This window comes from Schistocerca gregaria, chromosome 1 (genome assembly GCF_023897955.1).
Source record: "Schistocerca gregaria isolate iqSchGreg1 chromosome 1, iqSchGreg1.2, whole genome shotgun sequence".
Taxonomy (NCBI): domain Eukaryota; kingdom Metazoa; phylum Arthropoda; class Insecta; order Orthoptera; family Acrididae; genus Schistocerca; species Schistocerca gregaria.
In genome coordinates, this window is record NC_064920.1 from 218,650,273 (window position 1) to 218,676,490 (window position 26,218).

Consider the following 26,218-nt stretch of genomic DNA (forward strand, 5'->3'; position numbering starts at 1 on the left):
GAGTCATAGTGATTTTCCTTATTCCAGATGAGAATGTGTGATTAACTTTTAATTCACAAAATGTCCTTGGTATTAATTTTGCATTGCGTTGTTTTGCTTCCTCTTTTGAATTATTTCCACCAATTTTCTCACCTTTTTTTTTTCTAAAAAAAAAGTACTTATTAGAAATTTCTGCCACACATGAACTTTCTTTTACAATGTTCCCATTATCTTTAACAGAAATAATGTCATCTTCTACGGGTTCTTTCTGTGTCTCTCTTTTAACTACATCCCATATTGATTTTATTTCATTATCTGATCTCATAAATTCTGACAACATGTGCATACCCCTGGATTTTCTTACAAACTTTCTTAATTTGTTACATTACTGATTGGAATAAGAAAGTATTTTTGGGTTGTTACTTGTTCTGTACTTTTCATTGTGAAGAGACTAGAATACCTACAGTGACCCAAGGTTTATTTAATGGCTTGCCATTACAACATTTAATCCCCTTTTTAGAAAACTACTTTCAAAAATGAATACAAACTTATTAACAAATATGACAAATTTAGAGTTAACATTAGGCACTTTGTAAATTTCATCACAGTCAATATTTATAATCCTTCTTTAAATCTTCAGTAGTCTTGTCATTACTTGGCCTCAATCTCCAAACTGCACATGGAGATAAGTTGTATAATCTGACTAACGTTGCAAGGTGATGTGACAATCTGTTGCTTTGCTCATTTTAGAATACAATTTTCTATTCGTCAGCAGAATACTGTTATAGCAGGTGACCAAAGATATATAATTTCCAAATCTGGTTCAATATACTCACCATTTTCAGATTTACTATTAAAATAGATTTATTTTAATTTGGAAAAAGGATGATGCTATGTAACACTGGTAGTTCACAGAGATTTTATATGAGGTTCAGTGGGAGATGGACTTCAAAGTTTCAAATAATTAACATAAAAAGGGTGAAAATTAATAATAAAATAATTGTTATATGGAAGTGTGCTAATCTTAGGTGAATGTTTGTATGACAAATGTATTCACTTGTCCTTAAGAACAAAGCATTAGTCAATGACACATACAGTGATATCTTTGACACATACGGAGTCTTTCTCTATATATAGAACTGCTGGTGCTATTACCAGCTCTTGACTCATAGTATTTTGTAGAAAAATTATTATTCTCTATGGGGTAGAGAAAGATTGCTTGGCTTCAGATGCTGTCATTGATAAGGTAATAATCACTTTCAGGAGTTTCATTGTTTCACTATAAGGCTCCTGCAAATTATTTCGGAGCAGGAATGTCAGAAGCGGAACGGCTCCTGCAAGAGCTTAAAATCATTTCTCGAGTATATTAGCTGAACCTCTTTTCTAACTGCATTCAAGGATGTGGTATATTTCACATGAGCTCTGCAGTAGTTTTTGGAAATTGACTTGTGTACGAAAAAAAATTTCAGTCCAAAATATAGTTGCAGCAGTGAAATGTCCTGTGCAGTCAAAGCATGTCAACATCCTGAGTGATAACTGTATCACACACTTCTTTTGCAGTGACAGTTTTTGGAATTTCATTTCCCTGTCTCTGTATCTTTGTGGCTTGCAGCAACTCTCTGCATGTGGAAATCATGTAAATGATGCCACTTCATATATCCTATATGTCTCTTTAAATGTTGTATCCCTTGTTGTGCAGTTGATGGGTCAGCTGCTCATTTTCATATTTGACTGTACAGTGTGTGGCATAATATGATTAAGTACAGACAATCAAATTTGAAATGCTGGGTGCTTTTGTTTCAGATTGACCCTTATTGCATGACTAATTATAGTACAGTAGTTTGCCAAGTTCAGTTTTCTCCAGACATTTTTCAGATGACACACTGTTTTTACACACAACTTGTACAGTTCTTGATTTAAAATTGCGTCTCATGTTGGGGAATTTGAGGGTCTTTTCTGTTCGCTACATCATTTAGCATTGCTGTTCAAGAAAACAAAACACATTGTTTCAGTGGCATACACTCCAAATTTAAATATCAAACTATATAATGAGACTGTAAATAAAATAGAAAGAAACTTCCACATGTGAAAAATATATTAAAAACAAAGATTCCAAGACTTACCAAGCGGGAAAGCGCCGGCAGACAGGCACATGAACAAAACACACAAACACACACACAGAATTACTAGCTTTCGCAACCAATGGTTGCTTCTTCAGGAAGGAGAGGGAAAGACGAAAGGATGTGGGTTTTAAGGGAGAGGGTAAGGAGTCATTCCAATCCCGGGAGCGGAAAGACTTCCCTTAGGGGAAAAAAAGGACAGATGTACACTCGCACACACTCATGTCTGCTTATGTCTGTGTATGTGCGGATGGATATGCGTGTGTGTGTGCGAGTGTACATCTGTCCTTTTTTTCCCCTAAGGGAAGTCTTTCCGCTCCCGGGATTGGAATGACTCCTTACCCTCTCCCTTAAAACCCACATCCTTTCGTCTTTCCCTCTCCTTCCTGAAGAAGCAACCATTGGTTGCGAAAGCTAGTAATTCTGTGTGTGTGTTTGTGTGTTTTGTTCATGTGCCTGTCTGCCGGCGCTTTCCCGCTTGGTATATAATGAGACTGAAATAAACCAGAATTATGATCTACATATTCTTGGTGATCTTGTCAATTTCAGATAAGAAAACTCATCAAACGATACACCAGCACACTTTCAAGAAATAAAGGAAAAGGAGAAGAAATGTACAATTTGTCACTGTTGAAACTGTGGCTGAAGAACAAAAACATTCATACAAAAGTGCCCTACAAAGTGCCAAACAGAATGCATGCTTACCACCACAGAATTCAGTTCCATTTGCAAGTGCCAAATTTAAAAGCATGACTAAAACTATAGTTGGTACAAGAGCAGATCAAGAAATGCTGTATGGTGAAAAAGGGGTTGGTTTCATTTGAGCAGAGTCAGAAGTGGGACAACTGCAAAATATGCCATTAGTTTCCTAAAAAAGACATTACCTAAGCATAAAAACTTTAGAGCTAAGAAGCTTGAAATTAAGGGACTTAATAACAGTTTGAAAGTTAGTGTTAACTTTAACCTAAGAGATAAAGTAATGGACAGCACTATATGGTCTAACAATATTATGATAAATTGTTTTTTATTCCGATGAGTGTCTGATATTGCTGTGAAATAGTTCCTCTGTGAAATAGTTCCTCTGTGAAAACAGGTACCATGAGCAACTAAGTGAAAACGGATCACATACTACTCACAATGTCACTCCTATAGTTATAAGCAGTGCTAACGTACATTGTCTTAGTACTAAACTGGATGGTACAGAACAACTGCTTCCTTTGGTGGTGTATCTCTGTATGCCAGCAGAAAATTCAATATTAAGGAAATTTATTTGAAAAGCTACTTTGTGGACTCCTTTTGGAGTTACTATATCTTAATATAATTGTTGTCTCAGTACACCATTCTCCAAATGCCAACTTTGAAAATTTTCTCAGCCAAATTGAATCTTTCCTGTGCTACCTAATGTGCTTGAAGTCAAAAACTGCATTGTGTGGTGATTTCAATATACGCTTTGAAGAGAGCACTAACGAGAGAGAATTTATGAACCTTGTAGCCAGTTATGGGCTATTTGTAGCATACTATGTACCAACCAGAAGTGGTGCTTGCCTTGACACTGTGATTACTACGACAATACTACTACTGGTAGAAGCCAACCTCAGGGAAGATCAGTTTGGATTCCGTAGAAATGTTGGAACACGTGGGGCGATATTGACCCTACGACTTATCTTAGAAAATAGATTAAGGAAAGGCAAACCTACGTTTCTAGCATTTGTATACTTAAGAGAAAGCTTTTGGAATGGGCAGTGTGTTGAGAGGAGGATATAAGATGAACATCACCAAAAGCAAAATGAGGATAATAGAATGTAGTTGAATTAAGCTGGGTGATGCTGAGGAAATTAGATTAGGAAATGAGACATTTAAAGTAGTAAATTAGTTTTGCTATTTGGGGACTGATGATGGTCAAAGTAGAGAGGATATAAAATGTAGACTGGCAGTGGCAAGGAAAACGTTTCTGAAGAAGAGAAATTTGTTAACATCGAGTATAGATTTAAGTGTCAGGAAGTGGTTTCTGAAAGTATTTGTATGGAGTGTAGCCATGTATGGAAGTGAAACGTGGACAATAAATAGTTTAGACAAGAAGAGAATAGAAGCTTTTGAAATGTGGTGCTACAGAAGAATGCTGAAGATTAGATGGATAGATCACATAACTAATGAGGAGGTATTGAATAGAATTGGGGAGAAGAAAAATTTGTGACACAACTTGACTAGAAGAAGGGATTGGTTGGTAGGACATATTCTGAGGCATCAAGGGATCACCAATTTAGCATTGGAGGGCAGTGACCACCAATTTAGTATATGAGAGCAGCATGGAGGGTAAAAATTGTAGAGGGAGACCAAGAGATGAATACACTAAACAGATTCAGAAGGGTGGAGGTTGCAGTAGGTACTGGTAGATGAAGCTTGCACAGGATAGAGTAGCATGGAGAGCTGCACCAAACCAGTCTCTGGACTGAAGACGCTTACAACAACAATATGAAGAACTAAAAAAATCTGAGAATCTCAGAAAGGAATAAATTGTGTCTTGTTGTTTTGGCTAAAATTAGATTCAATAGACATGTTTAAAATGCTCTTTCAGAAGAGTCTGTACTTGAATGACAAATGCTAGTAACAACTGCACCTTCATATCTCTGAAAAATAACTGTATCTAAATTATCCACAACATCTAGTTCAGTATCTTTAAGCAAATGTGCTAACATTTTTGCATTGTGTTCATGAAGAGTGAGGAAAGTCCGAAGACTATCTACAAATTCATCGCCAGACAAAACATATCTGATAACCATTACAAACTCTGAAATTGTTGAAATAACAGTTGTCTCTTCTGTGATATGTTGTTGTTGTGGTCTTCAGTCCTGAGACTGGTTTGATGCAGCTCTCCATGCTACTCTATCCTGTGCAAGCTTCTTCATCTCCCAGTACCTACTGCAGCCTACATCCTTCTGAATCTGCTTAGTGTATTCATCTCTTGCTCTCCCACTACGATTTTTACCCTCCACGCTGCCCTCCAGTACTAAATTGGTGATCCCTTGATACCTCAGAACATGTCCTACCAACCGGTCCCTTCTTATAGTCAAGTTGTGCCACAAACTCCTCTTCTCCCCAATTCTATTCAATACCTCCTCATTAGTTATGTGATCTACCCATCTAATCTTCAGCATTTTTCTGTAGCACCATGTTTCAAAAGCTTCTATTCTCTTCTTGTCTAAGCTAATTATCATCCACGTTTCATTTCCATACATGGCTACACTCCATACAAATACTTTCAGAAACCACTTCCTGACATCTAAATCTATACTCTATGTTAACAAATTTTTCTTCTTCAGAAATGCTTTCCTACCCATTGCCAGTCTACATTTTATATCCTCTCTACTTCGACCATCATCAGTTATTTTGCTCCCCAAATAGCAAAACTCCTTTACTACTTTAAGTGTCTCATTTCCTAATCTAATTCCCTCGCCATCACCCAACTTAATTCGACTAAATTCCATTATCCTCGTTTTGCTTTTGTTGATGTTCATCTTATACCCTCCTTTCAAGACACTGTCCATTCCGTTCAACTGCTCTTCCAAGTCCTTTGCTGTCTCTGACAGAATTACAATGTCATCGGTGAACCTCAATGTTTTTATTTCCTCTCCATGTATTTTAATGCCTACTCCGAATTTTTCTTTTGTTTCCTATACTGCTTGCTCAATATACAGATTGTGTTTACTAATACAAAATCAGCAGCAGTTATTAAACAATGGAAAATCCAGGATGGAATGTAACAATATTATGAAAAGGATAGTTGTTACTCACTATATTGCGGAGATGCAGAGTCTCAGGTAGGAACAACAAAAAGACTGTCGGAACATGAGCTTTCACCCAACAAGGCCTTTGTCAAAAATAGACAATACACTCAGCCACACAAATGCAACTCACACACACGACCACAGCTGCTGTCAGCTGGAGCCAGACTTCAATCAGCAGTGCACGATGGGAGAGGCAACCAGGTGGTGGTCAGGAAAAGGCTGAGGCAAGGAGGGGGAGGGATAGCAGGGTAGGGATGGGGGACAGTAAAGTGGTGCTAGTCGGATCATGCAGGGTGATGTGGAGAGTAGGGCAGCTAGGAGCAGTTGGGTGGTTAGACGGAGAGCTGGGAGGAGGGTGGGGGTGCAGCAGAAAAGGGGAGGAGTAAAAAGACTGGGTGCATTGGTGGTATAGAGGGCTGTGAACTGCTGGAATAGAGTGCTGTGAACTGCTGGAATGGGAACACAGAAGGAGCTACATGGATAAGGACAATGACTAGTGAAGGCTGAGGCCAGGAGGGTTAGGGGAACAATGGATATACTGCAAGGAGAGTTCCCACCTTTGCAATTCAGAAAAGCTGGTGTTGGTGGGCAGGATCCAGATGACACAGGCACATAAGTGAAGAATGTCATGCTGTGCAGCATGCTCAAAGCAGGGTGGTCCAGTTGTTTCTTCGCCACAGTTTGCTGGTGGCCATTCATGCGGACAGACAGTTTGTTGATTGTCATGCCCAGTAGAATGGTGCATAGTGGTTGCAGCTTATCTTGTAGATCACATGACTGGCTTCACAGGTAGCCCTGCATTTGATGGGATAGGTGATGTTTGTGATCTTACTGGAGTAGGTGGTGGTGGGAGCATGTATGGACAAGTTTTGCATATAGATCTATTACAGGGATATGAGCCATGAGGCAAAGGTTTGGGCAGCGATTGTGTAGGGATGGAGTAATATATTTGTAGGTTTGGCAGGTGGCAGAATATCACTGTGGGAGGGGTGGAAAGGATACGGGGTAGGACATTTCTCATTTCAGGGCATGACTAGAGGTAGTCAAAACTGTGGTGAAGAATGTAATTCAGATGCTCCAGTCCTGGATGTTGCTGACTCATGAGGGAACTGCCCCTCTGTGGTTGGACAGTGGGACTCTGGGAGATGGTGGGTAACTGGAAAGATAAGGGCATGGGAGATCTGTTTCTGTACAAGGTTGGGAGCATAAATACAATCTGTAAAAGCCTCACTGAGACCCTCAGTATAAGCTGAAAGGGGCTGCTTGTCACACAAATATGACGGCCATGCGTGGCTAGGCTGTATCTAGGAACTTCTTGATATGGAATGGGTGGCAGCTGTTGAACAGGAGGTATTGCTAGTGGTTGGTAGGTTTGATATGGATAGGGATACCAGTGCAGCCATCTTCGAGATGGAGGTCAACATGAAGGAAGTTGGGTTGAGTAGGACCAGGTGAAGCAAATGGGGGAGAGGGTGTTAAGGTTGTGGAGGAGTGTGGATAGGGTGTCCTCACTCTCGATCCAGATCACGAAGATGTCAATGGTTTGGAACCAGGTGAGCGGTTTGGGGTTCTGGGTGTTTAGGAAGGATTCCTCTAGATAGCCTATGAATAGGCTGAGATGGAATGGTGCCGTGCGGGTGCCCGAACCCGTACCCCAGATTTTTTTTGTAGGTAATGACTTCAAAGGAGAAGTAATTGTGGGTGAGGGTATAGTTGGTCACAGCAACTAGAAAGGAGGTTGCTGCTTTGAATCTGCTTCATGTTGGGAAAGGTAGTGTTAAATAGCAGTAAAGCCATGAGTATTAGAAATGTTAGTGTGAAATGAGGTGGCATCAATTGTGATGAGCAGGGCAACGCATTGTCAAGGACCAGGAACTGTGGAGAGGCGGTGGAGGAAATGGTTGGTCTCTTTTATATAAGAGGGTTGGTTGTGGGTAATAGGCTTTGGTTGAGTCTGACTGGTAGGGTTGGTGGTGAAAACGTTTTTCCACCATAGAGACCAGAAGAAAGAGAGAAGGTCTTTAACAAGTTCTGCATGATTGAATGTGGGAGTGGGGCAAAAGATGAGGAGTTTGGAAAGGACTGATACTTGTGTGCAGCTAAGACTTTTGGAGGAACAGTTGATGACCCGGGTTTTGGGTCTGTTTAGGTTCTGGATTCTGTGTGGTCGTGGGAGGGAGTTTTGGAGGGTGGGATAAATGTGGTAAGGCTGCAAGACAGGGTTTGTCAGCTATGAGACGACACGGGGGAGGTTGGAAGGTTGTTGTAGTTGTGATGGACAGTGGTAGTCCAATGTGGGAGTCAGAAGTGAGCAGGGTAGAGAGATTTTCGAGGGGGTGTTGTGCATGTTGCTCGAGTTCCTGTAGGGCAAGAGTTTCAGTGTGTATTACGGGAATTTCAAGTTTCAGTGTGTATTATGGGAATTTGGGATTGCATAGCAGGAGAATTATACAGATGTAGATAAGCAATTGCGAGGAGGTTTGGGCTTGATTGATATGGATTTGCAGGACTATGTTGGTGAGGGCAAAGAATTGGCGGAATCTGAGCAGATGGACGTCATTGTGGAAGGAAGAATGGCACCTGGAGAAGGCGAATTTAATCGTAAGGCCATTTTTGGGGATTGCATGAGCCAAGCAACAATGTAGAAACAGTATGTAGGACTGGGTTCTGGCTAGGGATAAGGAAACTTTTTTGTATTGACACAGTTGGAAGCAGCAAGCATCCATGGTGGTGGAAAAAACGCTTAAAAATACGTAAATAACATATAATTAGGTCCGAAAAATTCGCAAAAATACATCCAGACACATGCAAAATCTCACAGAAAGGTTTAAATGGATGAAATAATGGGAAACAAGAAGTGATCTGAGGGAGTAGCCCGATAGTGAAAGATACAAAGCAACTGAAATTAGCGTGAGATCAAAGAAAAAAAATGTAATGTGTTTTGCAGGTGCATGGGTGGATAGAAGAGGGATAGCAGATATGATTAGCCTAGGTGAAATTAGTAGGTGCAAACTGGAATAGAGAGGAAAAGAGAAGGAGTGGCTTATGGGGAGGGGTTGGTAGGATGAGATACAAATACAAAAACAGATCTACTGTGCCTTATCTTTCCAGTCACCCAACACCTCCCGAAGTCCCACTGTCCACCTGCAGAGGAGCATTCCCCTCATGACTCAGTATCACACAGGCCTGGGGCATCTGAATTACATTCTCCACCACAGTTCTGACTACATCTCGTCATGCCCTGAAATGATAAATGTCCTACCCAGTATCCTTCCCACCCCTCCCACTGTGGTACTGCTGCCTGCCAAACCTACACAATATACTCCAACATCCCTACACAGTCCATGCTCCCAATCCTTTGCCTCATGGCTCATATCCCTGCAATAGATCTACAGGCAAGACTTGTCCATACATCCTCCCACCACCACCTGCTCCAGTTTGATCACATCATACCCATACCATCAAAGGCAGGGCTGCCTGTGAAGCCAGTCATGTGATCTACAAGATAAGCTGCAACCACTGTGCACCATTCCATGTGGGCATGACAAACAACAAACTGTCTGTCCGCATGAATGGCCACCAGCAAACTGTGGCCAGGAAACAACTGGACCACCCTGCTTTGAGCATGGTGCACAACATGACATTCTTCACTTCTATGATTGTTTCACAGCCTGTGTCATCTGGATCCTTCCCACCAACACCAGTTTTTCTGAATTGTGCAGTTGGGGAATCTCCCTGCAATATATCCAGTGTTCCCATAACCGTCCTGCCCTCAGCCTTCACCAGTGATTGTCCTTACCCATGTAGCTCCTTCTGTGTTCCCATTCCAGTAATTAGAACCCTCTATTCCACCAATGCACCCAGTCTTTTCACTCTTCTCCTTTTCTGCAACCTCCCCCTCCCTACTCAGCCCTCCATCTAACCTCCCAACTGTATCCAGCTGCCTTACTCTCCACCTTGTCCATGTACGGTCCCACTAGTAGCGTTTTACTGTCCCCTACCCCTACCACGCTATACTTACCCCCTCCATGCCTCAGCCTCCTCCTTATCCCCCACACAGTTACCTCTCCCATCATGCACTGATGCTTGCAGTCTAGCTCTAGCTGCCCGAGGCTTGCTCAAGTGTGTGTGAGTTGCATTTGTGTGTGTGTGTGAGAGAGATAGATAGATAGATAGATAGATAGATAGATAGAGAGAGAGAGAGAGAGAGAGAGAGAGCATGTGCACATGTCTGTATGTTGTCTATTTTTGACAAAGGCCTTGTTGTCCGAAAGCTATCTTTCCGACAGTCTTTTTGTTGTGCCTATATGCAACTCAGCGTCTCCGTTATATGGTGCATAGCAGCCATTATTCCTAAATTTGGTGAGTCACTTTGTTCATCATGTCCACAAACTGTAAAACTATCCACAATTTCAGTGAGTAAAGGTTTTATTGCAAATATCATCATTTTCGATTTCAAGAGATAGCCCGTAACCATTGTCTGGTTGTGTTTCCCTGAAATATTGTGCTCTAGCTGTGCAGTCACATCTGATGGAGACCGTTCAGTTTGAGGTCGTACAAGCGTACAAGCTGTTTCACGCAGAGCATTTTTGTTTGCAAACAAGAAACACAGAAAACACTGGACTACAATTTTGTTTGTGGTATCACAGCCACTTATCCAATCTACTTTTCCATAAATGTCTAGTCTGTAAATTCTTACAGTTTCTTTTTTTTGTTTTCTTCACTAACTTTATATTTCTGGCATTGGTCTCCCTCTAGACCTAAACATGGAACTTATCTTCAAGTGGCAGGAAATAGAAATTAGTTCCCCTAAGCCTCTGCAATGAGTTATCATACATATTGATTCCATCCTACAAATACTGCTTAGCTTGGATGGTAGCTTGCTAGCCTCCCATGCACTGGGCCCAGGTTTGATTCCCAACCAGGTCGGAGATTTTCTCCACTCATAGACTGGGTGTTGTGTTGTCCTCATCATCATTTCATCCTCATCATCTGCCCCATTTGCCCAATGTGGCGCCAAATGAAATAAGACTTGACTTGGCTGCCAGACCCTAATGGGACATCCTGGGCAATAATGCCATACAGTCATTTCATTTCATACTGCACTTCTAAGAATTCACATCTTCAAACTCGACAGCGGCATACTGAAACCTTCTGCGGGAGAAACAGTAAAAGCTGGTCACAAAACTAGTAACTTAACTGCAAGAAATAAGTAAAAACATTCACCTATCATTTCTGACTAGACTCTTGTTGTTGCCGTTTCAGAAATATTATAACTCACTGGGACGAATGACACAACAGATATTATAAGCTACAGAAAGGTGTAGATATGAGTTGGATTCCAGATCTGCTGTTTATGTGTTATGTTTGCAGAATGACTGGGTAGGGAGAGGAACTGTGCTTTGGTGAGGTTCAACAACAGCAGGGGAAGCAGAGGCTCTGGTGGATACACACTGGAGCATTGCTCCAAAGCGTAGGATAGGAGAGACCTCTTGCTCCTTCTCCACCCCCTCATCAATGAACTTAGTGGCTGGAATGTTCTCTTTGAGGGGTGCTGAATTGGATTTTGTGCATAGAGTTGAGCACTTAAGAGCTGATAACTAGTTTCAAATGTGGCATGTAGACATAAATGAAGAGGTTCATATGTATTACTATAATCATCTTGTCACCAAGGCAGGAGAATGGATTATGCCTATTTTAAGTTTTAAAAATCTTTGTGTACTGTAAAAATTTCTCAGACACGAATATTTCTGTGGGGGTTAATTAACCCTTTGCATCACAGAACAAACTACCACTGTTGTGAAGGCAGATATAATGAACAATGCTGATCTGTAAACAAGGATAGAACTTGCAGAGTGAATTTCTACTCTGCAGTCGAGTGCAAGCTGGTTTGAATCGTCCTGGTAGATTAGAACTGTGTACCAGACCAGGACTCGAATTGAAACCTATGACCTTTACAAGCAAGTGCTCTGTCATCTGAGCAGGCCTAGCATAACTCGCTGTCACAGCTTCACTTCCTCCAGTATTTAACCTCCCACCTTCAAAATATCACAATAGTTCCACTGCATATCGTTCAGGACTAGCACTGCAGGAAGGAAAGATACTATGGAGACATGGCTACAGCGCAGTGTGCACTTATTTGAAACTTCCTCGTATTTAAACTATGCGTAAGACCGGGACTCTAACCTGAGACCTTTGTCTTTCACCGTCTATCCAAGAGCGACCAACGACCAATGCCGCCAACTCGATTACAGAACTTCGCGCAGTAAGTGAACCTAAAACTCGTTAGAAAATCAACTCTGCAAAAAAGGCGTCAGAATATTTTACAATAATAATCACGTTGAAATAAGCCAAATATAACATAGAAGAAATTTCGTTACATAATGCAACGGTGAAAGTTTCGAAGATGAATGTTGAATTAACAAGTGATGGAAATAATTTGCCGATTGTAAACATTTCGGCCACAGCTGAACTGTATACAAATTACAAGTAAATGGATGCTGCTGTGGAAAACGGTTCATTATTGGCTGTTGTTGAGCACTGGTAATTTTTCTGCAGAGGATTTACATTTAATTCACATTCTACATAACACAAACCAAAGAGGTTCAAATGGCTCTAAGCACTATGGGACTTAACAACTGAGGTTATCAGTTCTCTAGACTTAGAACTACTTAAACCTAACTAACCTAAGGATATCACACATACCCATGTCCGAGACAGGGTTCGAACCTGTGACCGTAGCAGCCGCGTGGTTCAGTACTGAAGCGCCTAGAACCGCTCGACCACAGCGGCCGGCTAAATCTAAGAGGCAAAGAATTTTTCTGTATAGCAGTCGTTCCCGAATCGTTTGAAATTCAGAGAGCCCATACTGTTTCAGAGCAGAGCGAATTAACATCACTACCTTCTATCATGTTATGCCAACAAACCAAAATTCTCGTGCAATAATGGGAACTAAGGATTTAAAAATTAAAAGTCACACAGAAATTAAACGGAATGAACAGTAATCTATAAAGCAGAAGGCTACAATATATCAATATAATCTACAAGTATTGTCTTAAGGTAAGCGAAAAGGGTGACTCGACGTTGACGGTAAATCTTCTGCCTAGCTTCTGGCCTAATATTTTATTTAGTTCTTTGTTTAATGATTGATCGATAAGTTCCTTAATTATTAAAAAAATTTCTTCGTAAATTTGTTTCTTTTTCGCATAACATCTGTTGGTAGACAAACCTTGTAGTATGCTGCAAGGAAAAACCTTAACTTGCGCAGGATACTGTAAAAATTATTTTATAAGAAACCAGGTGCCAAATCTTACACTTTTGCGTAAGTACACTCTAGAACTGCGAATAGATTCACATGTCACGAACTAAATGCTGCTATTTTCAATTTGTACAAATATCTTATTAAAGTAAGCGCAAAACAATTTTCCGAATCGTATAGGTGTCTGCACAGCACACGACTTTGCAGCCAATCAGGGAACGATATTACGCTAGTAGTGTGTATCAAGAACCAAACTTGCCTGAGCGACGGTTTAAATAGTAATGTTTCCCGTTCGTATTATTAGATATTTATTACTGTACATGGCTGCATAAAATAGGACTAACAAGGCCAGTATTTCAAACTTTATAGAGAATATGACGTGAAGTTTCCGTCGACCACTGTAGCAACTGTGTAGTACAGCCACAAACAGTACACAAAATAATTAACATCAAATGCCTCCTGACTAGTTGAGGTAATTAATTTGTAACACTAACATCCGTGTGACACAGTATTGTAAACAGAGTTCTATGAGGTATGCAACAAAACGTAAGACAGACTTAAAATCTCATCCGAATGATTCGCTCGTTCTTTTTGCGGTTACACACACACACACACTTACATAACAAACGCTTAGTTTATTTTCTTCACAACTGCCGTTAAACCCTGGCATCGTTCATCTTTTAGTTTAACATTTCGTTAAGAAGAAGCGTCGTAATCAACGCTACAAAGTCTGGCTTTCAGTCGTGCTTGATCTCTGGAAGCCTAGCGTATTTTGTCATTGGCGATCTTTGCTCTATACGACTTCGCTATTTTTTACACTATCATACAATTAACACTCACTTACTCGTAGTCACAAAATGTTACTATTTCATCTTTTTCTTTTGTTGCACTAGTTGAAGACTGGTTCCGTTTTAAGTTGTATGCAGCGTTAGAACCTTTTTTTTTCACCAATTCTTCTGGAAGTTCAGAAATACGGCAATTATTGTTCTTTATTTTTAACACGTCCCTTACTTTCAACACGGTACTTAGTGTCAATCTACTTTTGATTCCGCAATTTGGTTTTCACTGTTTTCATCGCATTGAAGACTCTTTTTCCCGAAATTATTATGAGGTAAAGATAACACTGCTACAGCCAGATTAGACAAGTCCTTATTTAAATGAATATAAATCTGCTGTGTCTCGGAACTGTAATACTTCAGGCCAAAACGCCACTGTATCTTCTTTGCAGTTCCAGGTTTGGTGACAGATATTTCTCCAATCGTCAACGATTCCGTCAGTTTCATCTGGTTGAAAACCAAAAATTTCTGCCAGTTCTGTAATTTTCATTCCTTTGTGTACTTTTACTGTTTCTTGAACAACCAGTTGAGACATTATCTCCAGTGTTTTCTCATTATCATGAAGACGCTGCTATAACTGTTTGGCAAGTTCTGTGTACACCTATTCCTAAGTCGTCATTCTTGTTTTGTATCGAGTTTCAGTTCCGTTATTTCCTTCTCAAAGTTGTATCCAAGATATGCAGAAGCATCGAGTGTTCATTCTTGATCCAGGCATCACCACTTTGTTGTATAAGACATCAGAAGGTTTAACAGAGTTGTAAGGAGTTTAGTTGGATCTTCTGTGTCACCCTCAAACTGTTTCAACAGCTGCTTCTATCTCTCCTAAGAGAGATTTGAGATATATTAAATACTCTCGGTTTTTCTCATCAGCATACATTGAGTGTGGAAGATCAGGAGTATAGCAGTTGTCGTTTTGATTTTGAGAGCGAGAACTGCAGCTTAAGTTCAACCCATTGTAGCAACACCTAGTCACAACAGGCTCGAACAAAAACTATTTTGTTGCATGCAGATGTGGAACTTTTAAAGGAGCCTCTCCAAAATTAATTGTTTCGTAGATCTGTGGTACACCTCTTGTGTAGTCGAGTACTGGCAGAACCAGTCTTTCACGTCAGGAATTCAATGTATCATGGACGAGTTTCCTGAGATGAATTTGATACACTTAGCTGGATGGAATAACATACACAATGAATTTTAAAGAGACTGTTATTGATACCACACATCACTGATGAATTATCTATACCAGCACCAATAATATGAGGTACTGTAAGTTTTCTCTTCTCAATTACTACAACTAATGCCGCAGCAATGCTCCTTGCAGTTGCGTTTTCCAGACTAATTAATTCAAGAAATGTTGATATAATTAATTTTATTTTTCGCTGGAATATCCCATTACAACACCTAAACGTTTATTGACATTGACACCTGTAGATTCACATAGAATTACACTAAACGTTTTTTCTCCAATGTCTTTATGCAGTTCATCTTTAAAGTGTGATTCCAAAACAGTCTTTGTTATTTCTGTGCAATTTGTACGATATAGCTTCAATCCAATGGGAGATTTAGAATCCCAAAATGTCCCTTTACACAGTTTGCCAAGAGTATCACATGTAATAATGGATCAATGTTCTGCAACAAACAAGGATAGTATTCATTCCGCCTTGTGCGCAGCTTCTAATTTTTCATCAGTACTATACGGCTTAAAATCTAATAGCTTTTGCGATTCAGGAATTACTGAGGTATGAGCTTTTTGAGTACACTTTTTAGTAACACTGTGTCTTGTGATATCAATTAACATGTAGTAAAATTCAACAAGTCAGTAAAGGAACTGAGCTTTGACATCAATGGCTGCAGCTGGTTTCTACCAATATTTAAAATCTTCGACCTTTCCCACTCGCCTTTATGTCACTGAATGTAACTTCGGTTTTGAAATGGCAGATTCATTCTTCATTTCTCACAGTCACAATATGATTGAATTTTCTCATTATGAGGATATCAGAAGGCGATCTGTTTTAATTGTTGAAAACCATTCAAAAGCCAAGCATCTTTTTAAAATATTTTAACGATGACAACTGTTTATAACGTCTTTCGTTTTATCCATTTGACAGCGTAAGTTTAACACTTGAAGATGGCAAATAAGACTGTTGAAACCGGATGTCCTGAATAAAAAATATGTTGTGTTATGTTGGCTCTATAATGGTCTATAACTGTCGCAGTACTTTACTTAGAAGCAAAGCAAACACTGTTATTATTCCCTATACAACGGGCCGTCCGAACGACATCGAAAACTCTTGGCCTGGGTATTTCCAGGCTTCTGCGTAGAATCAATACAGAGCACAGCCGCTTAATATAGGTGGCTGCGCATAGAGTCATTAGTCAGATATGTTAACTGGACAAAAATAAGGAAAATATCTGAAAATCAAAATATGTTATAAATTTTTATTTGGCATCATATTTGGCGCTAGGCACCGAAAATAACTTTTTGCCGCAGTCAGAGTTTAAGAGTCCCTAGATCTGGTGCGAAAAACACTAAGTTGGCAACACTGCCGACGAGCTGGCCACACGGCTTCACTCCTTCGACCATAGCTTCAATCTCTATTTTCCAAACGCTGAAGGCAAAACTCCCTGATTCGAGTCTCAGTCCACCACATAATTTAAATCTGCCCAGAAGTTTCAAAGATAGAACTTAATTTTTCAGTTAGTTTTTTCTTTATTAAGTAGACTCGAACATGTATTCAGAACCTTAAAAAAAATTCTATTGGTTATTAAGTCGCGATGAATGAAACTGTACAGTTCTATGTGTATAAAAGTCCGAAAACATGTCAGACAATGAGTTATCACTCCAAGTGTGTAGTCTTCACTTTCACTCTTTGGTCACGTTTTCAAAACAAATCTTTGAATGTGTTTGTCATAGTCCAATATCTTTGCAGTGCGAGTTTGACAGTAGAGATCGCGGCATGCGGGGAAGGAAATTCAAGTGACGGATTACTAGATACATTAGTTCGAACTGTGTTAATGTTTGTGCGGTAAGAAAAATGTTTCAGGGAAAGTAGGTGCATAGTTTGTATAATCGGTTTGCTTCCCGTGGCGTGCATTTTGGAATGAGTCCTGTTTTACAGCATTGCAGATTAGTAATGATAGTCAAAAAGCGATTAAGATCCTTGAAGGAGGACCGTCCCATACTTTATCTGCAGTGCAGTTGAAAGTAAAATGAGAATTAACGTGCGTGCAACACTTTCGTGCCTCAGAAGTTCCTAAAATTATAATTTTTATATAGATTTAATTCATATAATCTGCGAATCGTATGAAACGAAATTTAAAAGCGCTGTTTACCACATCGCAGAACTGGATTGTCGTTACGACAGCCTTTTTCCAGAATTGTACAGGTCTTTGGAAGTATGAATTAAAAAGAAAAGTCATAGCAATAATATTACCGGTGTTAAATCGCCGCATACGTGCCTTTCCTTTCAGTGTAACGTTGACCGATATAAAACCTGCGGGTTGACAGATACCAGCTTTGACAGGTACGATTGGTAAAACGCCTGCTACGAGAATAATGGGTTATTGCTTTCCGTTTAAACCTTCTCATAATATTTGTTTAGGTTTATGAGTGGAATCAAAATAAATCGAGCACACATCTTGTAGCTCAACATAATGGAATCGAGGCTATTGGAAAGTCACGGTAGCCGGAACGGACAGAATGAAACTGACAGTGACGAAGGGAATTCAAATAAAAATAGTTCTTCAGAAGAATCTTTGAACCTGAAACTGAAGGAAATTCCCCTAGTCCACCAAAGCAAAAGGAAACCCAACAGGTGTGTATTCTGACGTTTGTTTTTAGGGCTTTTACAGTTTGCACCTCTTCTTGAAACATTCGCTAATCGCAATGTTGGAAACACATTATTGTTACCGTATGCATCATTGCAACAAATCCAACACACATTTAACCAAAAAAATACTTCAGAGGTATTGGTAGCTGTTAAACTTTTACTGTAGAATATTTTATTTGATTTTATTATCCAAGAAATGTATAAATTCTTGAAGGAAATTTGACAATGGTAACTGTAGATTAAGAGAGAATTAGTAAAGATTACGCTAATCTGAGGGTCTAAACCACATTTTGTAAGTGAAAGAAGCACCTTTGTTCTAAGAACATGGATGGTCACATCATTTCGTAGGTTCCCTTCATTTGGTAGGTTCCCTTCATTATCAGGTGATTTGTATGCGACTGCATCTTTACCTTTTCCAGGTAATTTCTCTTGCATAAAGGTCTCATGATGTCAAAATAACATCCTTGCATTCAGTGTACTAGACTAGTAAACAGCCTAACCCCAGATCTTTATCTGGGTAGTGTTATGTATGTTTCCCTGTCTGTAGTGTATCTAGTAAAAAAAAGGTTGAGTTGAAATTTTTACTCCCAAACCTATTAACTGTAAAAAGATGATTCCATTTTTAGTATTATTGTTAAGAATTTTGCTGTCATAAAGTAGACATTGTGAAACAGTACTCATGTGTGTTATTTTAGTTTTGTTCTGTTCTGCAAATGCAGATTATTTCAGTAGAGTCTGTACTTTAGCAGTGAGAATAGGAGAAAAGTAGAGCACATAAGTAATACAAAACTGTTTTATATTTTGCGTGATGTACAGCATGATAATCTATTTTGACTCGCAGGTACTTTTCTGCCGTTCTTCCGTCTTCCCCTGAACCTGAATCCTGCTCCAAAACCAAAACGAAATGTTGGAAATTTTTATCCAGAATTCCCTTCCTTCCTCTGATAACAAGGTATGGCTATACATTTTTCTTTCTGTGAACTTTTTATGCAGTACGTTCAGATGTATTACATGTGAAATATGTAAAAGAACAGTGTTTTTTGGGTGACAAAGAAGTCGGTATCTTTGAAGGTCTTTGTTTGACAGCACAGCTGATAATTTTCCATTTATGTGTGCCTGTCTATTAGCTTTTCAACACCTCGTTTTCTGTTCTATGTGTTTAGTGAGAAAGGAGTGTCATTATTTCTTCAAACAAGAATTGAAAAACAATTTCATTTGGTCTGTCTAAACACCTCTGTGGGCTTCTGTTTGAGAAAATGGCCAGTAGACACTTTTTCTCTGATACACAATTAAAAGATTTTCTTTTTTGATATATTACAATTTTATTATTTTGACCACAATTGTCTTACCACCATTTCCAATTATTGTAGTTTATTTGTGGATAGATACAGTAACCATCCATCTGAAATAGACAACTTTTGTAGTCCTGAAAAAAACTGTGGTGAAGAATGTCTCAAATGGACTGTCGGGGGTCCAAAAAATGCAGTACTCCAGTTTCGCTGCTGTGCATTGTCAAACCCGCCCGTTGATCCACCGGCAAATGAGTTACATATGACTTATAAAACTGTACAAGCCGAGACAAAACTGCTTGCAGCTATACTGAATGCTCACGGAATGCGGGAGGTAAGTACTGTCTCATTGATTAGCAATGTGAAAATGTAATTATCTTAAGTATATTAACAAATTTTGCTAAGTGTTATTAAAAAAATGGGTTATAAAGTAAAATGTTTTTATGGAGGACATTGTGTTATTGTATTTTGCAGTAGTAAAAATAATTGAATTTTGGTAGAGACCTATACAACTCAGTTTAAGTGCATAATTCTTTGACTTTTTGCCAATTAATGTGGCTAGGGTTTGACAATGGCTCTCCTCAAGTTTTGGTTGTGCTGGCACTGTTCTGAAGTGTAGCTCAGGATGAAGGTTGCTTTTGAAGCTGACAGTTAGGTTTTGTGATGGCAAAGCTAATGACTGTGAATGCGAATAGTGTGTAACATAGTGTAATGTCTGTCACCATATCATATTTAATGTATCATATCATATTTAATATGGTAACTGTTTGGTGGTAGGTTAACTGCAAAGGGGAGGGGTAACAACACATTACCCTTACCACTTAATACGATTTTGCTTCTGCCATGGTCCTACTATTTTGGAACCATCTTTTATTGCTTTCACTTGTATTGCACTGCACATTTGAGCCGCAGTATCATGCTAGGGAGCTGAGTTCTTTTTAAGTTGTTAAAGGTAAGCCCTAATGATAAAGTATCAAATGCTGCATTTTGTTATGAATCTTATTTCCATGGGATTAAAAGCTGCTGTTGCAAGGGCTCATTTGTTACAATGTTTGTCTGGCCACATATTGGCAGGGACGGATACAGTAAGATAGTTTTCAATATTTTCCTCTTGTTATGGTTGAGGTTAAGTGGTTCTAGACTGGTGGCTAACCAAATTATTATTCCAGAATGAGATTTTCACTCTGCAGCGGAGTGTGCGCTGATATGAAACTTCCTGGCAGATTAAAACTGTGTGCCCGACCGAGACTCGAACTCGGGACCTTTGCCTTTCGCGGGCAAGTGCTCTACCAACTGAGCTATCGAAGCACGACTCACGACCGGTACTCACAGCTTTACTTCTGCCAGTATCCGTCTCCAACCTTCCAAACTTTACAGAAGCTCTTCTGCGAAACATGCAGAACTAGCACTCCTGAAAGAAAGGATACTGTGGAGACATGGCTTAGCCACAGCCTGGGGGATGTTTCCAGAATGAGATTTTCACTCTGCAGCGGAGTGTGCGCTGATATGAAACTTCCTGGCAGATTAAAACTGTGTGCCCGACCGAGACTCGAACTCGGGACCTTTGCCTTTCGCGGGCAAGTGCTCCTTTCTTTCAGGAGTGCTAGTTCTGCATGTTTCGCAGAAGAGCTTCTGTAAAGTTTGGAAGGTTGGAGACGGATACTGGCAGAAGTAAAGCTGTGAGTACCGGTCGTGAGTCGTGCTTCAGTAGCTCAGTTGGTAGAGCACTTGCCCGCGAAAGGCAAAGGTCCCGAGTTCGAGTCTCGGTCGGGCACACAGTTTTAATCTGCCAGGAAGTTTCAAATTATTATTGTTGTTATTGGTATACACAGATCCAAAATATTCTTCGTGTGCTTAGATATCTTGTTGAAGAAATGCAGGAGGGGATGTTAGCATGATTGGGTGCTGAACTCATTAGTCATCTGTTTCATAGGAGTACTTCTGTGCAGCTGTCATGTCTTCACGAGATTTTGACATCTCTGGTGGTACTGCAGAACCAGATAACACCTAGTGTATGGAACTGTGTCAACAGCTCTGCTGACTGATTTGTTGATTCTTCATATCCAAAATAAATGTTAATTACCAATTTGGGAGTCTTTTGTGTAATTGTGTAAAGAATCAAGATAAAGCAAAATAGAAAGGCTAAGAGCGATTTACAGAGTACAGCATTTGTAGTAGTACTGTTACCCAACTGAAACAAAAGGAATGATGTACCATTTGCATTTCATTATACGCATTACAACATAGTGTGAAAATTATTTTATGTAATACTGTGATGCAATAGTAGGTTTTACTAGCCAATATCAGCAAATTCATCACTTTTGATGAAAGGGAGATGAAGTAGAATGGCAGGGTGAGCACATGGTTGGAGAATGAGATTGAGGTGTTGGTTAACATGTGTAAGAATTATTGGAAAAAAAACTTCAAAGTTTTTGGGGCATAGATTTGAAGTAGAAAATAACTGAAAATTACATGCCACATGATTCATAAATTTCCTGTACAATATGTCTATAAAATATCAATGTATAATATGAAATAAACAAAAGTATCCATACAAATAATAACTAATGTGTATAAATTACTGTGCATTGGCTATAGGATAAGTTGAGCACGACTTTTGGAAGTCCGCATAAGAAAAAGTTACTGTTTGTGGAGTCTATTTTAACAGTGTAATACATTCAGTAGTTTACTAAGTAAGCAGGCAAAGCACTCAACATCACTGTGAATAAATTTGCAGCCCTATTCTGCTTTTGCATAAAACATTTACTTCTCCCAACCCTGCATGTATTGTAGAGACCAAAGGTAGCAAATGATTTTGTTCACTGGGTGTTCGGAGATGAATAACATTTTTAGAGTGTAGTAGGGAAATGTAGAACTTGACTGCTTCCAGAGTATGAATAAGTTTGTTATCTTGAAAGTATACATTCTAAAATTTTTTGTTTTGAAATATCCAGTGGAACAAATTAATGGCATTATAAGTGATAAGTATTCTTTCCGCACTTGAAGGTTGTCTTATTACCCTGATGCACACAAACTTTATTGTTACTTATTTCTGCCAGTGATGCAGGACCACCACGGTACAGCTCTTTTTGAAAGTGGACTGCGTACCACAGTAATGAGCCTTTGAATCATTCTGAGAGGCTTACCTGAAAAACTCACATGCTAAGAATATTCATCACCAACATCAATGGTCTGTAACATAGGAGTCAGTACTACTATGAAATGGAACCTGGTGGATTACGCTTGTGTAGTAGGCAGAGCAGCATCATTGAATGCTGTACGAAGTGAGCATTGCTGATGAAAATAAGTCTTTGTGTTTCTAATACTGGTTTGCCAAATAATTTTAAGTACTTGTACTCATAAATTTCATAGACAGAATTGTTTTGTGGATTTCAGATTTTGAATTCAGAGGTAGTTACAAGCCTTTGTGGTTAGAGATATACATACGGGAATATTAATTGCCTCGTTATTTTTTTGTGCTATTAAGAATCTCTCAGCCTTTCTCAGATATGCAATTTGTCTATGTTATTAATAGTTAGATTTTAGAATTGACAGCATGTTGGCTATTCTCAACAGTTTATGCAGCCTCTGTATAGAGTTATCCTCCCTTGGGTAGATTTAATCAGGATTTTCACTCTCCATCTGTATTTTTTCTCTTCCTGCCCCCCCTTTTTTTTTAGTATGTATGTATCAGGTAAATGCAGAGATGTAATGAAAACTGTGATTTCAGAGGTGTTCTTTATATGCCTGTCTTCAACTGGTTCCAGGATTATTTTTTTATGTCTTAATTGCCCTGGTAACAGTTACAGGAATCATGTTACAAAACACACATAAGGTCATCATTCGTACCATTTGATGAGGATGACTACGGGTCAATTGTCGAAATATTGTCAATGAAAATTGGTCAAGCTGGCTGAACTGAAAACACAGTAATATATGTTGTTCTCAGAACTGGTGTCAAAGTGATTCAATAACTTCTTCTGTATTAATTGCTTTGTGTGCTTCTAGCGTGTGAATACAAAAGTCAGATACACATCATACTTCTAGTGGATGAAAGCTTGTCCTTTCTACTTCACAGTTTCACAAGGTTTTGCACTTGTGTGTGTATATACTTCAGCATCATTAACTTAAATGGTCAGTGTGCTTCACTTTTGTTTAATGTCCCTGGACCACCCTGCCCTGCAGTTCCTCAGTTTAGTACACACATAACTACCTCACCTTCTCTCTGTGATCTTTCTTTTGCTCGAGGAGGGACATTGTTCTGCTATAGACATCACTGACTGTGTCACATTCTCCTGACATAGCACATAAGTAGTACACAAATGATAGCATTCTTTCGTGATTCTGGACGTTCACTAAATGGCAATAGGTGGCTTTTGCTGATGAATAACATTTTATGCTCCATCGGAACACATGGCCTTTGCCATGTATTGCATGAAACATCTGAAAGCAAACACCCTCCAGCATTCAGAAGGGACCAGTCCGGAAGAGGTCGTGATATGGTTTGGGGAATGTTTTCGTGGGTGATCTCGTAATTCTAGAAAGGAAAATGGATAACACAAGTATGCATGTGTCCTTGGGACCCATGTCCACACCCAAATGCAGTTTGTTTTTCCTAAGCACAATGTCACCTACCAGCAGGACAATGCAACAAGGCACATAGCTCACAGTGTACGTGTGTAGTTTGAAGAGCACCAGTATGAGTTTACTGTACTCTACTGGCCACCAAATTACCCAGATTTAAACCCAATTGAAAATCTGTAAGACCGCCTCGATCGGTCTGCCGCGCCATGGGTCCTCAGCTGAGATACTTAGCGCAGCTGACAATGGCACTGGAGTCCGCGTGACTCCACATCCCCGACGGTACCTTCCTGGACCGCGTACACGCACTTTCTTTGCGTCTCGCAGCGGTCGGCGCTGCAAAAGGCTGTTGTTCAGGGTTTTTACACGTGTTTGCGTTGTGACTAGACGTTGTAACTGTTTTGGTCGTGTATTTACTCTCGCAGATTTAATACGGCGAAACGTTGTTTATCCATGATCGAACAACCCACAGGTGTACTGCCTAGTCAGTGTCCAACGGGCGGCGATCAGACCTGTCGCCATCGTCATGTGCGCTGACGGACTATGAACCGGCAGTACACCCATGGACTGTTGAACAAATACGCCGGAAGAAACTGAGGTTGCACCTCATTAATCCGGACCTCCGGTTCACTCGATTTATGCTCCGAAAGAAGTAGCAGCCACAATGAACGAAGACGATAAATTTAAATGTAGCCAGTGCTCAACTGCCATACACTGATCTTGGTGTGGTGTCGCTTAACAAGTCAACGTGGACTGTGTTGTTGTACAGTTCTGTATTGCTACCAATGGTTGTGAGTGTAAGGTGACATCGAAGAGTAGGAAGGTGGTAGTGTCCATGAACATAAATTTAGATGCGGTGCAGGGGATGCCCTTGGAAATATTATGGCCAACCATTTGAGTCCACAGACGCAGTTTGCACACTGAATAAAGAAACTGGTGGAAACGTCGACCCGTGCGAGATCTTTCAAGACTTTTCAGACGTTCCAAGGTGCTTGTATACAGGTGTTAATGACGTAAATGACTGGCTGAGAAATAACTATGATTTGTAATGAAGAAACTGCCTTTTTCTTCCTCTGCAAACATTGACGATAGTGGTGTTAGCTAACAATTAGTGAACAATCTGAAGAAATTCACACAGACAGAGATACTATTGTTTTTTAAAAAGCTGTCCTTCTATTCGGATGGATGGAGGTTTCTCATACGGCCATCCTGAGTTAAGTTCTGAATAGTTTCCCTAAATCACTCCAGACAAATACAGGGGCTTGTGCCTGTTTATAAGGTCATGGCTGACTACTTGTCCCCTCCTTGTCAAACTAAATCTGTTAAACATGTAAATGCCTGTACACCCGAATTACGTTATTGTTGGTAAGTTGTAATACCAGGACATCTACAACTTCCTTGTAAAAGTGATCCACGGGTTACTACTACTGCAACAATAAAAACGCCTGCGTAATGTTGTGGTACAAGGTACGGATATGGCTCACAAAAAATTATTTTATTGTATAACGGTCGTTTTTTTTTTTTCAATATCTGACAGAAATTTGAGGAAGTACGTAATTCATATGCTTGCGCGAAGAAACTTTGACACTCAACGCTTGTCATCCTAATTTGTTCTGAATTTCTAGATTTCTGATAATCCATGTGAACTACGGTCCCACTTATCCCAGATAACGAGGTTCCACGGTAATCCCATTTTGAGATTTGTTATACAGGAACTGGAATTAAGTTTATTGTATCCCAAGGTTTGCATGGTGTGTTGCTTAGGAAACCAGAACTAGTTGTTAAATTATAGGCTGAGACGTACAGGCTCTTTCAACGTAATGGGATATAGTTCAATGACAGTACATGCGTCTCTTATTGCGAGCCAGTAACCGTGCAGGAAATATAGTGCGCAGTTTTTGATTTTATGAAAACTTGATACCGCGACGTGGTTAGTAGACACGGCTTGCCCAGATTCGACGACCGCAGAAGCTCTGTAGTAATCTTGCGCAGCGGCTCACACTGTTGGCAAGCCACCCAGTCTGCGGACAACCTTGGAGCATCCAGTCGATAATATCTTACGCTGCAGTGCGAATCCCGTAGTTCATGTACTATTGAACACGGAATGAAGGCGCTCGCAGAGACAAGAGTCTTTTGTTTTCCAGTGTGAGGTGGCACGTTTCCTCTGCGCCACTGGGCTGACAGGGAAGAAGACGTGAAGCGGCAACAATTTCTTACACAATATCAGCTATGAAATTAATTTGCGCACGTAAAAATAGTCGGATGATGTTGCATTAAGCTCTACTGAAGCCATTTCTTCCCAGAGCTACGTACACGCAACACAGCTTTTCACAAAATGCGCTCAAAATAAACGTATTATACAAAACTCATCACGCAAGCGTTACAAGGGATTCAGAAATATCGTTTTTCATATTGCGCAATTAGTCTAACACTTCGCGAAAAAGTAAATTACAGAAAACTTAGTGTTGCGTGTATAAAACACCGGGAAGATATGGGTTACAATTATCGTGCTTCTCGGAGTGCCAACTGACAACGCCGTTGCT

At 39.8% G+C, this 26,218-nt stretch overlaps 1 protein-coding gene and 1 non-coding gene across 8 annotated transcripts in view; one reads left to right on the forward strand and one right to left on the reverse strand.

Moving 5' to 3' along the window:
• Nucleotides 1–26,218, forward strand: part of LOC126337435 (tubulin polyglutamylase TTLL5) — a 268,881-nt gene that overhangs the window by 44,372 nt on the left and 198,291 nt on the right. For 3 of the 7 annotated variants that reach the window (XM_050001470.1, XM_050001472.1, XM_050001471.1), the window contains exon 3: nt 19,230–19,428. In XM_050001470.1, the coding sequence (XP_049857427.1) occupies nt 19,230–19,428 (199 nt within the window). Of the gene's footprint in view, nt 1–16,583; nt 17,500–17,577; nt 17,791–18,646; nt 18,758–19,229; nt 19,429–26,218 lie in introns of those variants that run through there. The other 4 variants (XM_050001469.1, XM_050001473.1, XM_050001474.1 and 1 more) reach the window with 4 other exon arrangements.
• Trnas-cga (transfer RNA serine (anticodon CGA)) lies at nt 20,329–20,403 on the reverse strand. The gene has a single exon. It is a non-coding gene; the product is annotated as a tRNA-Ser (tRNA).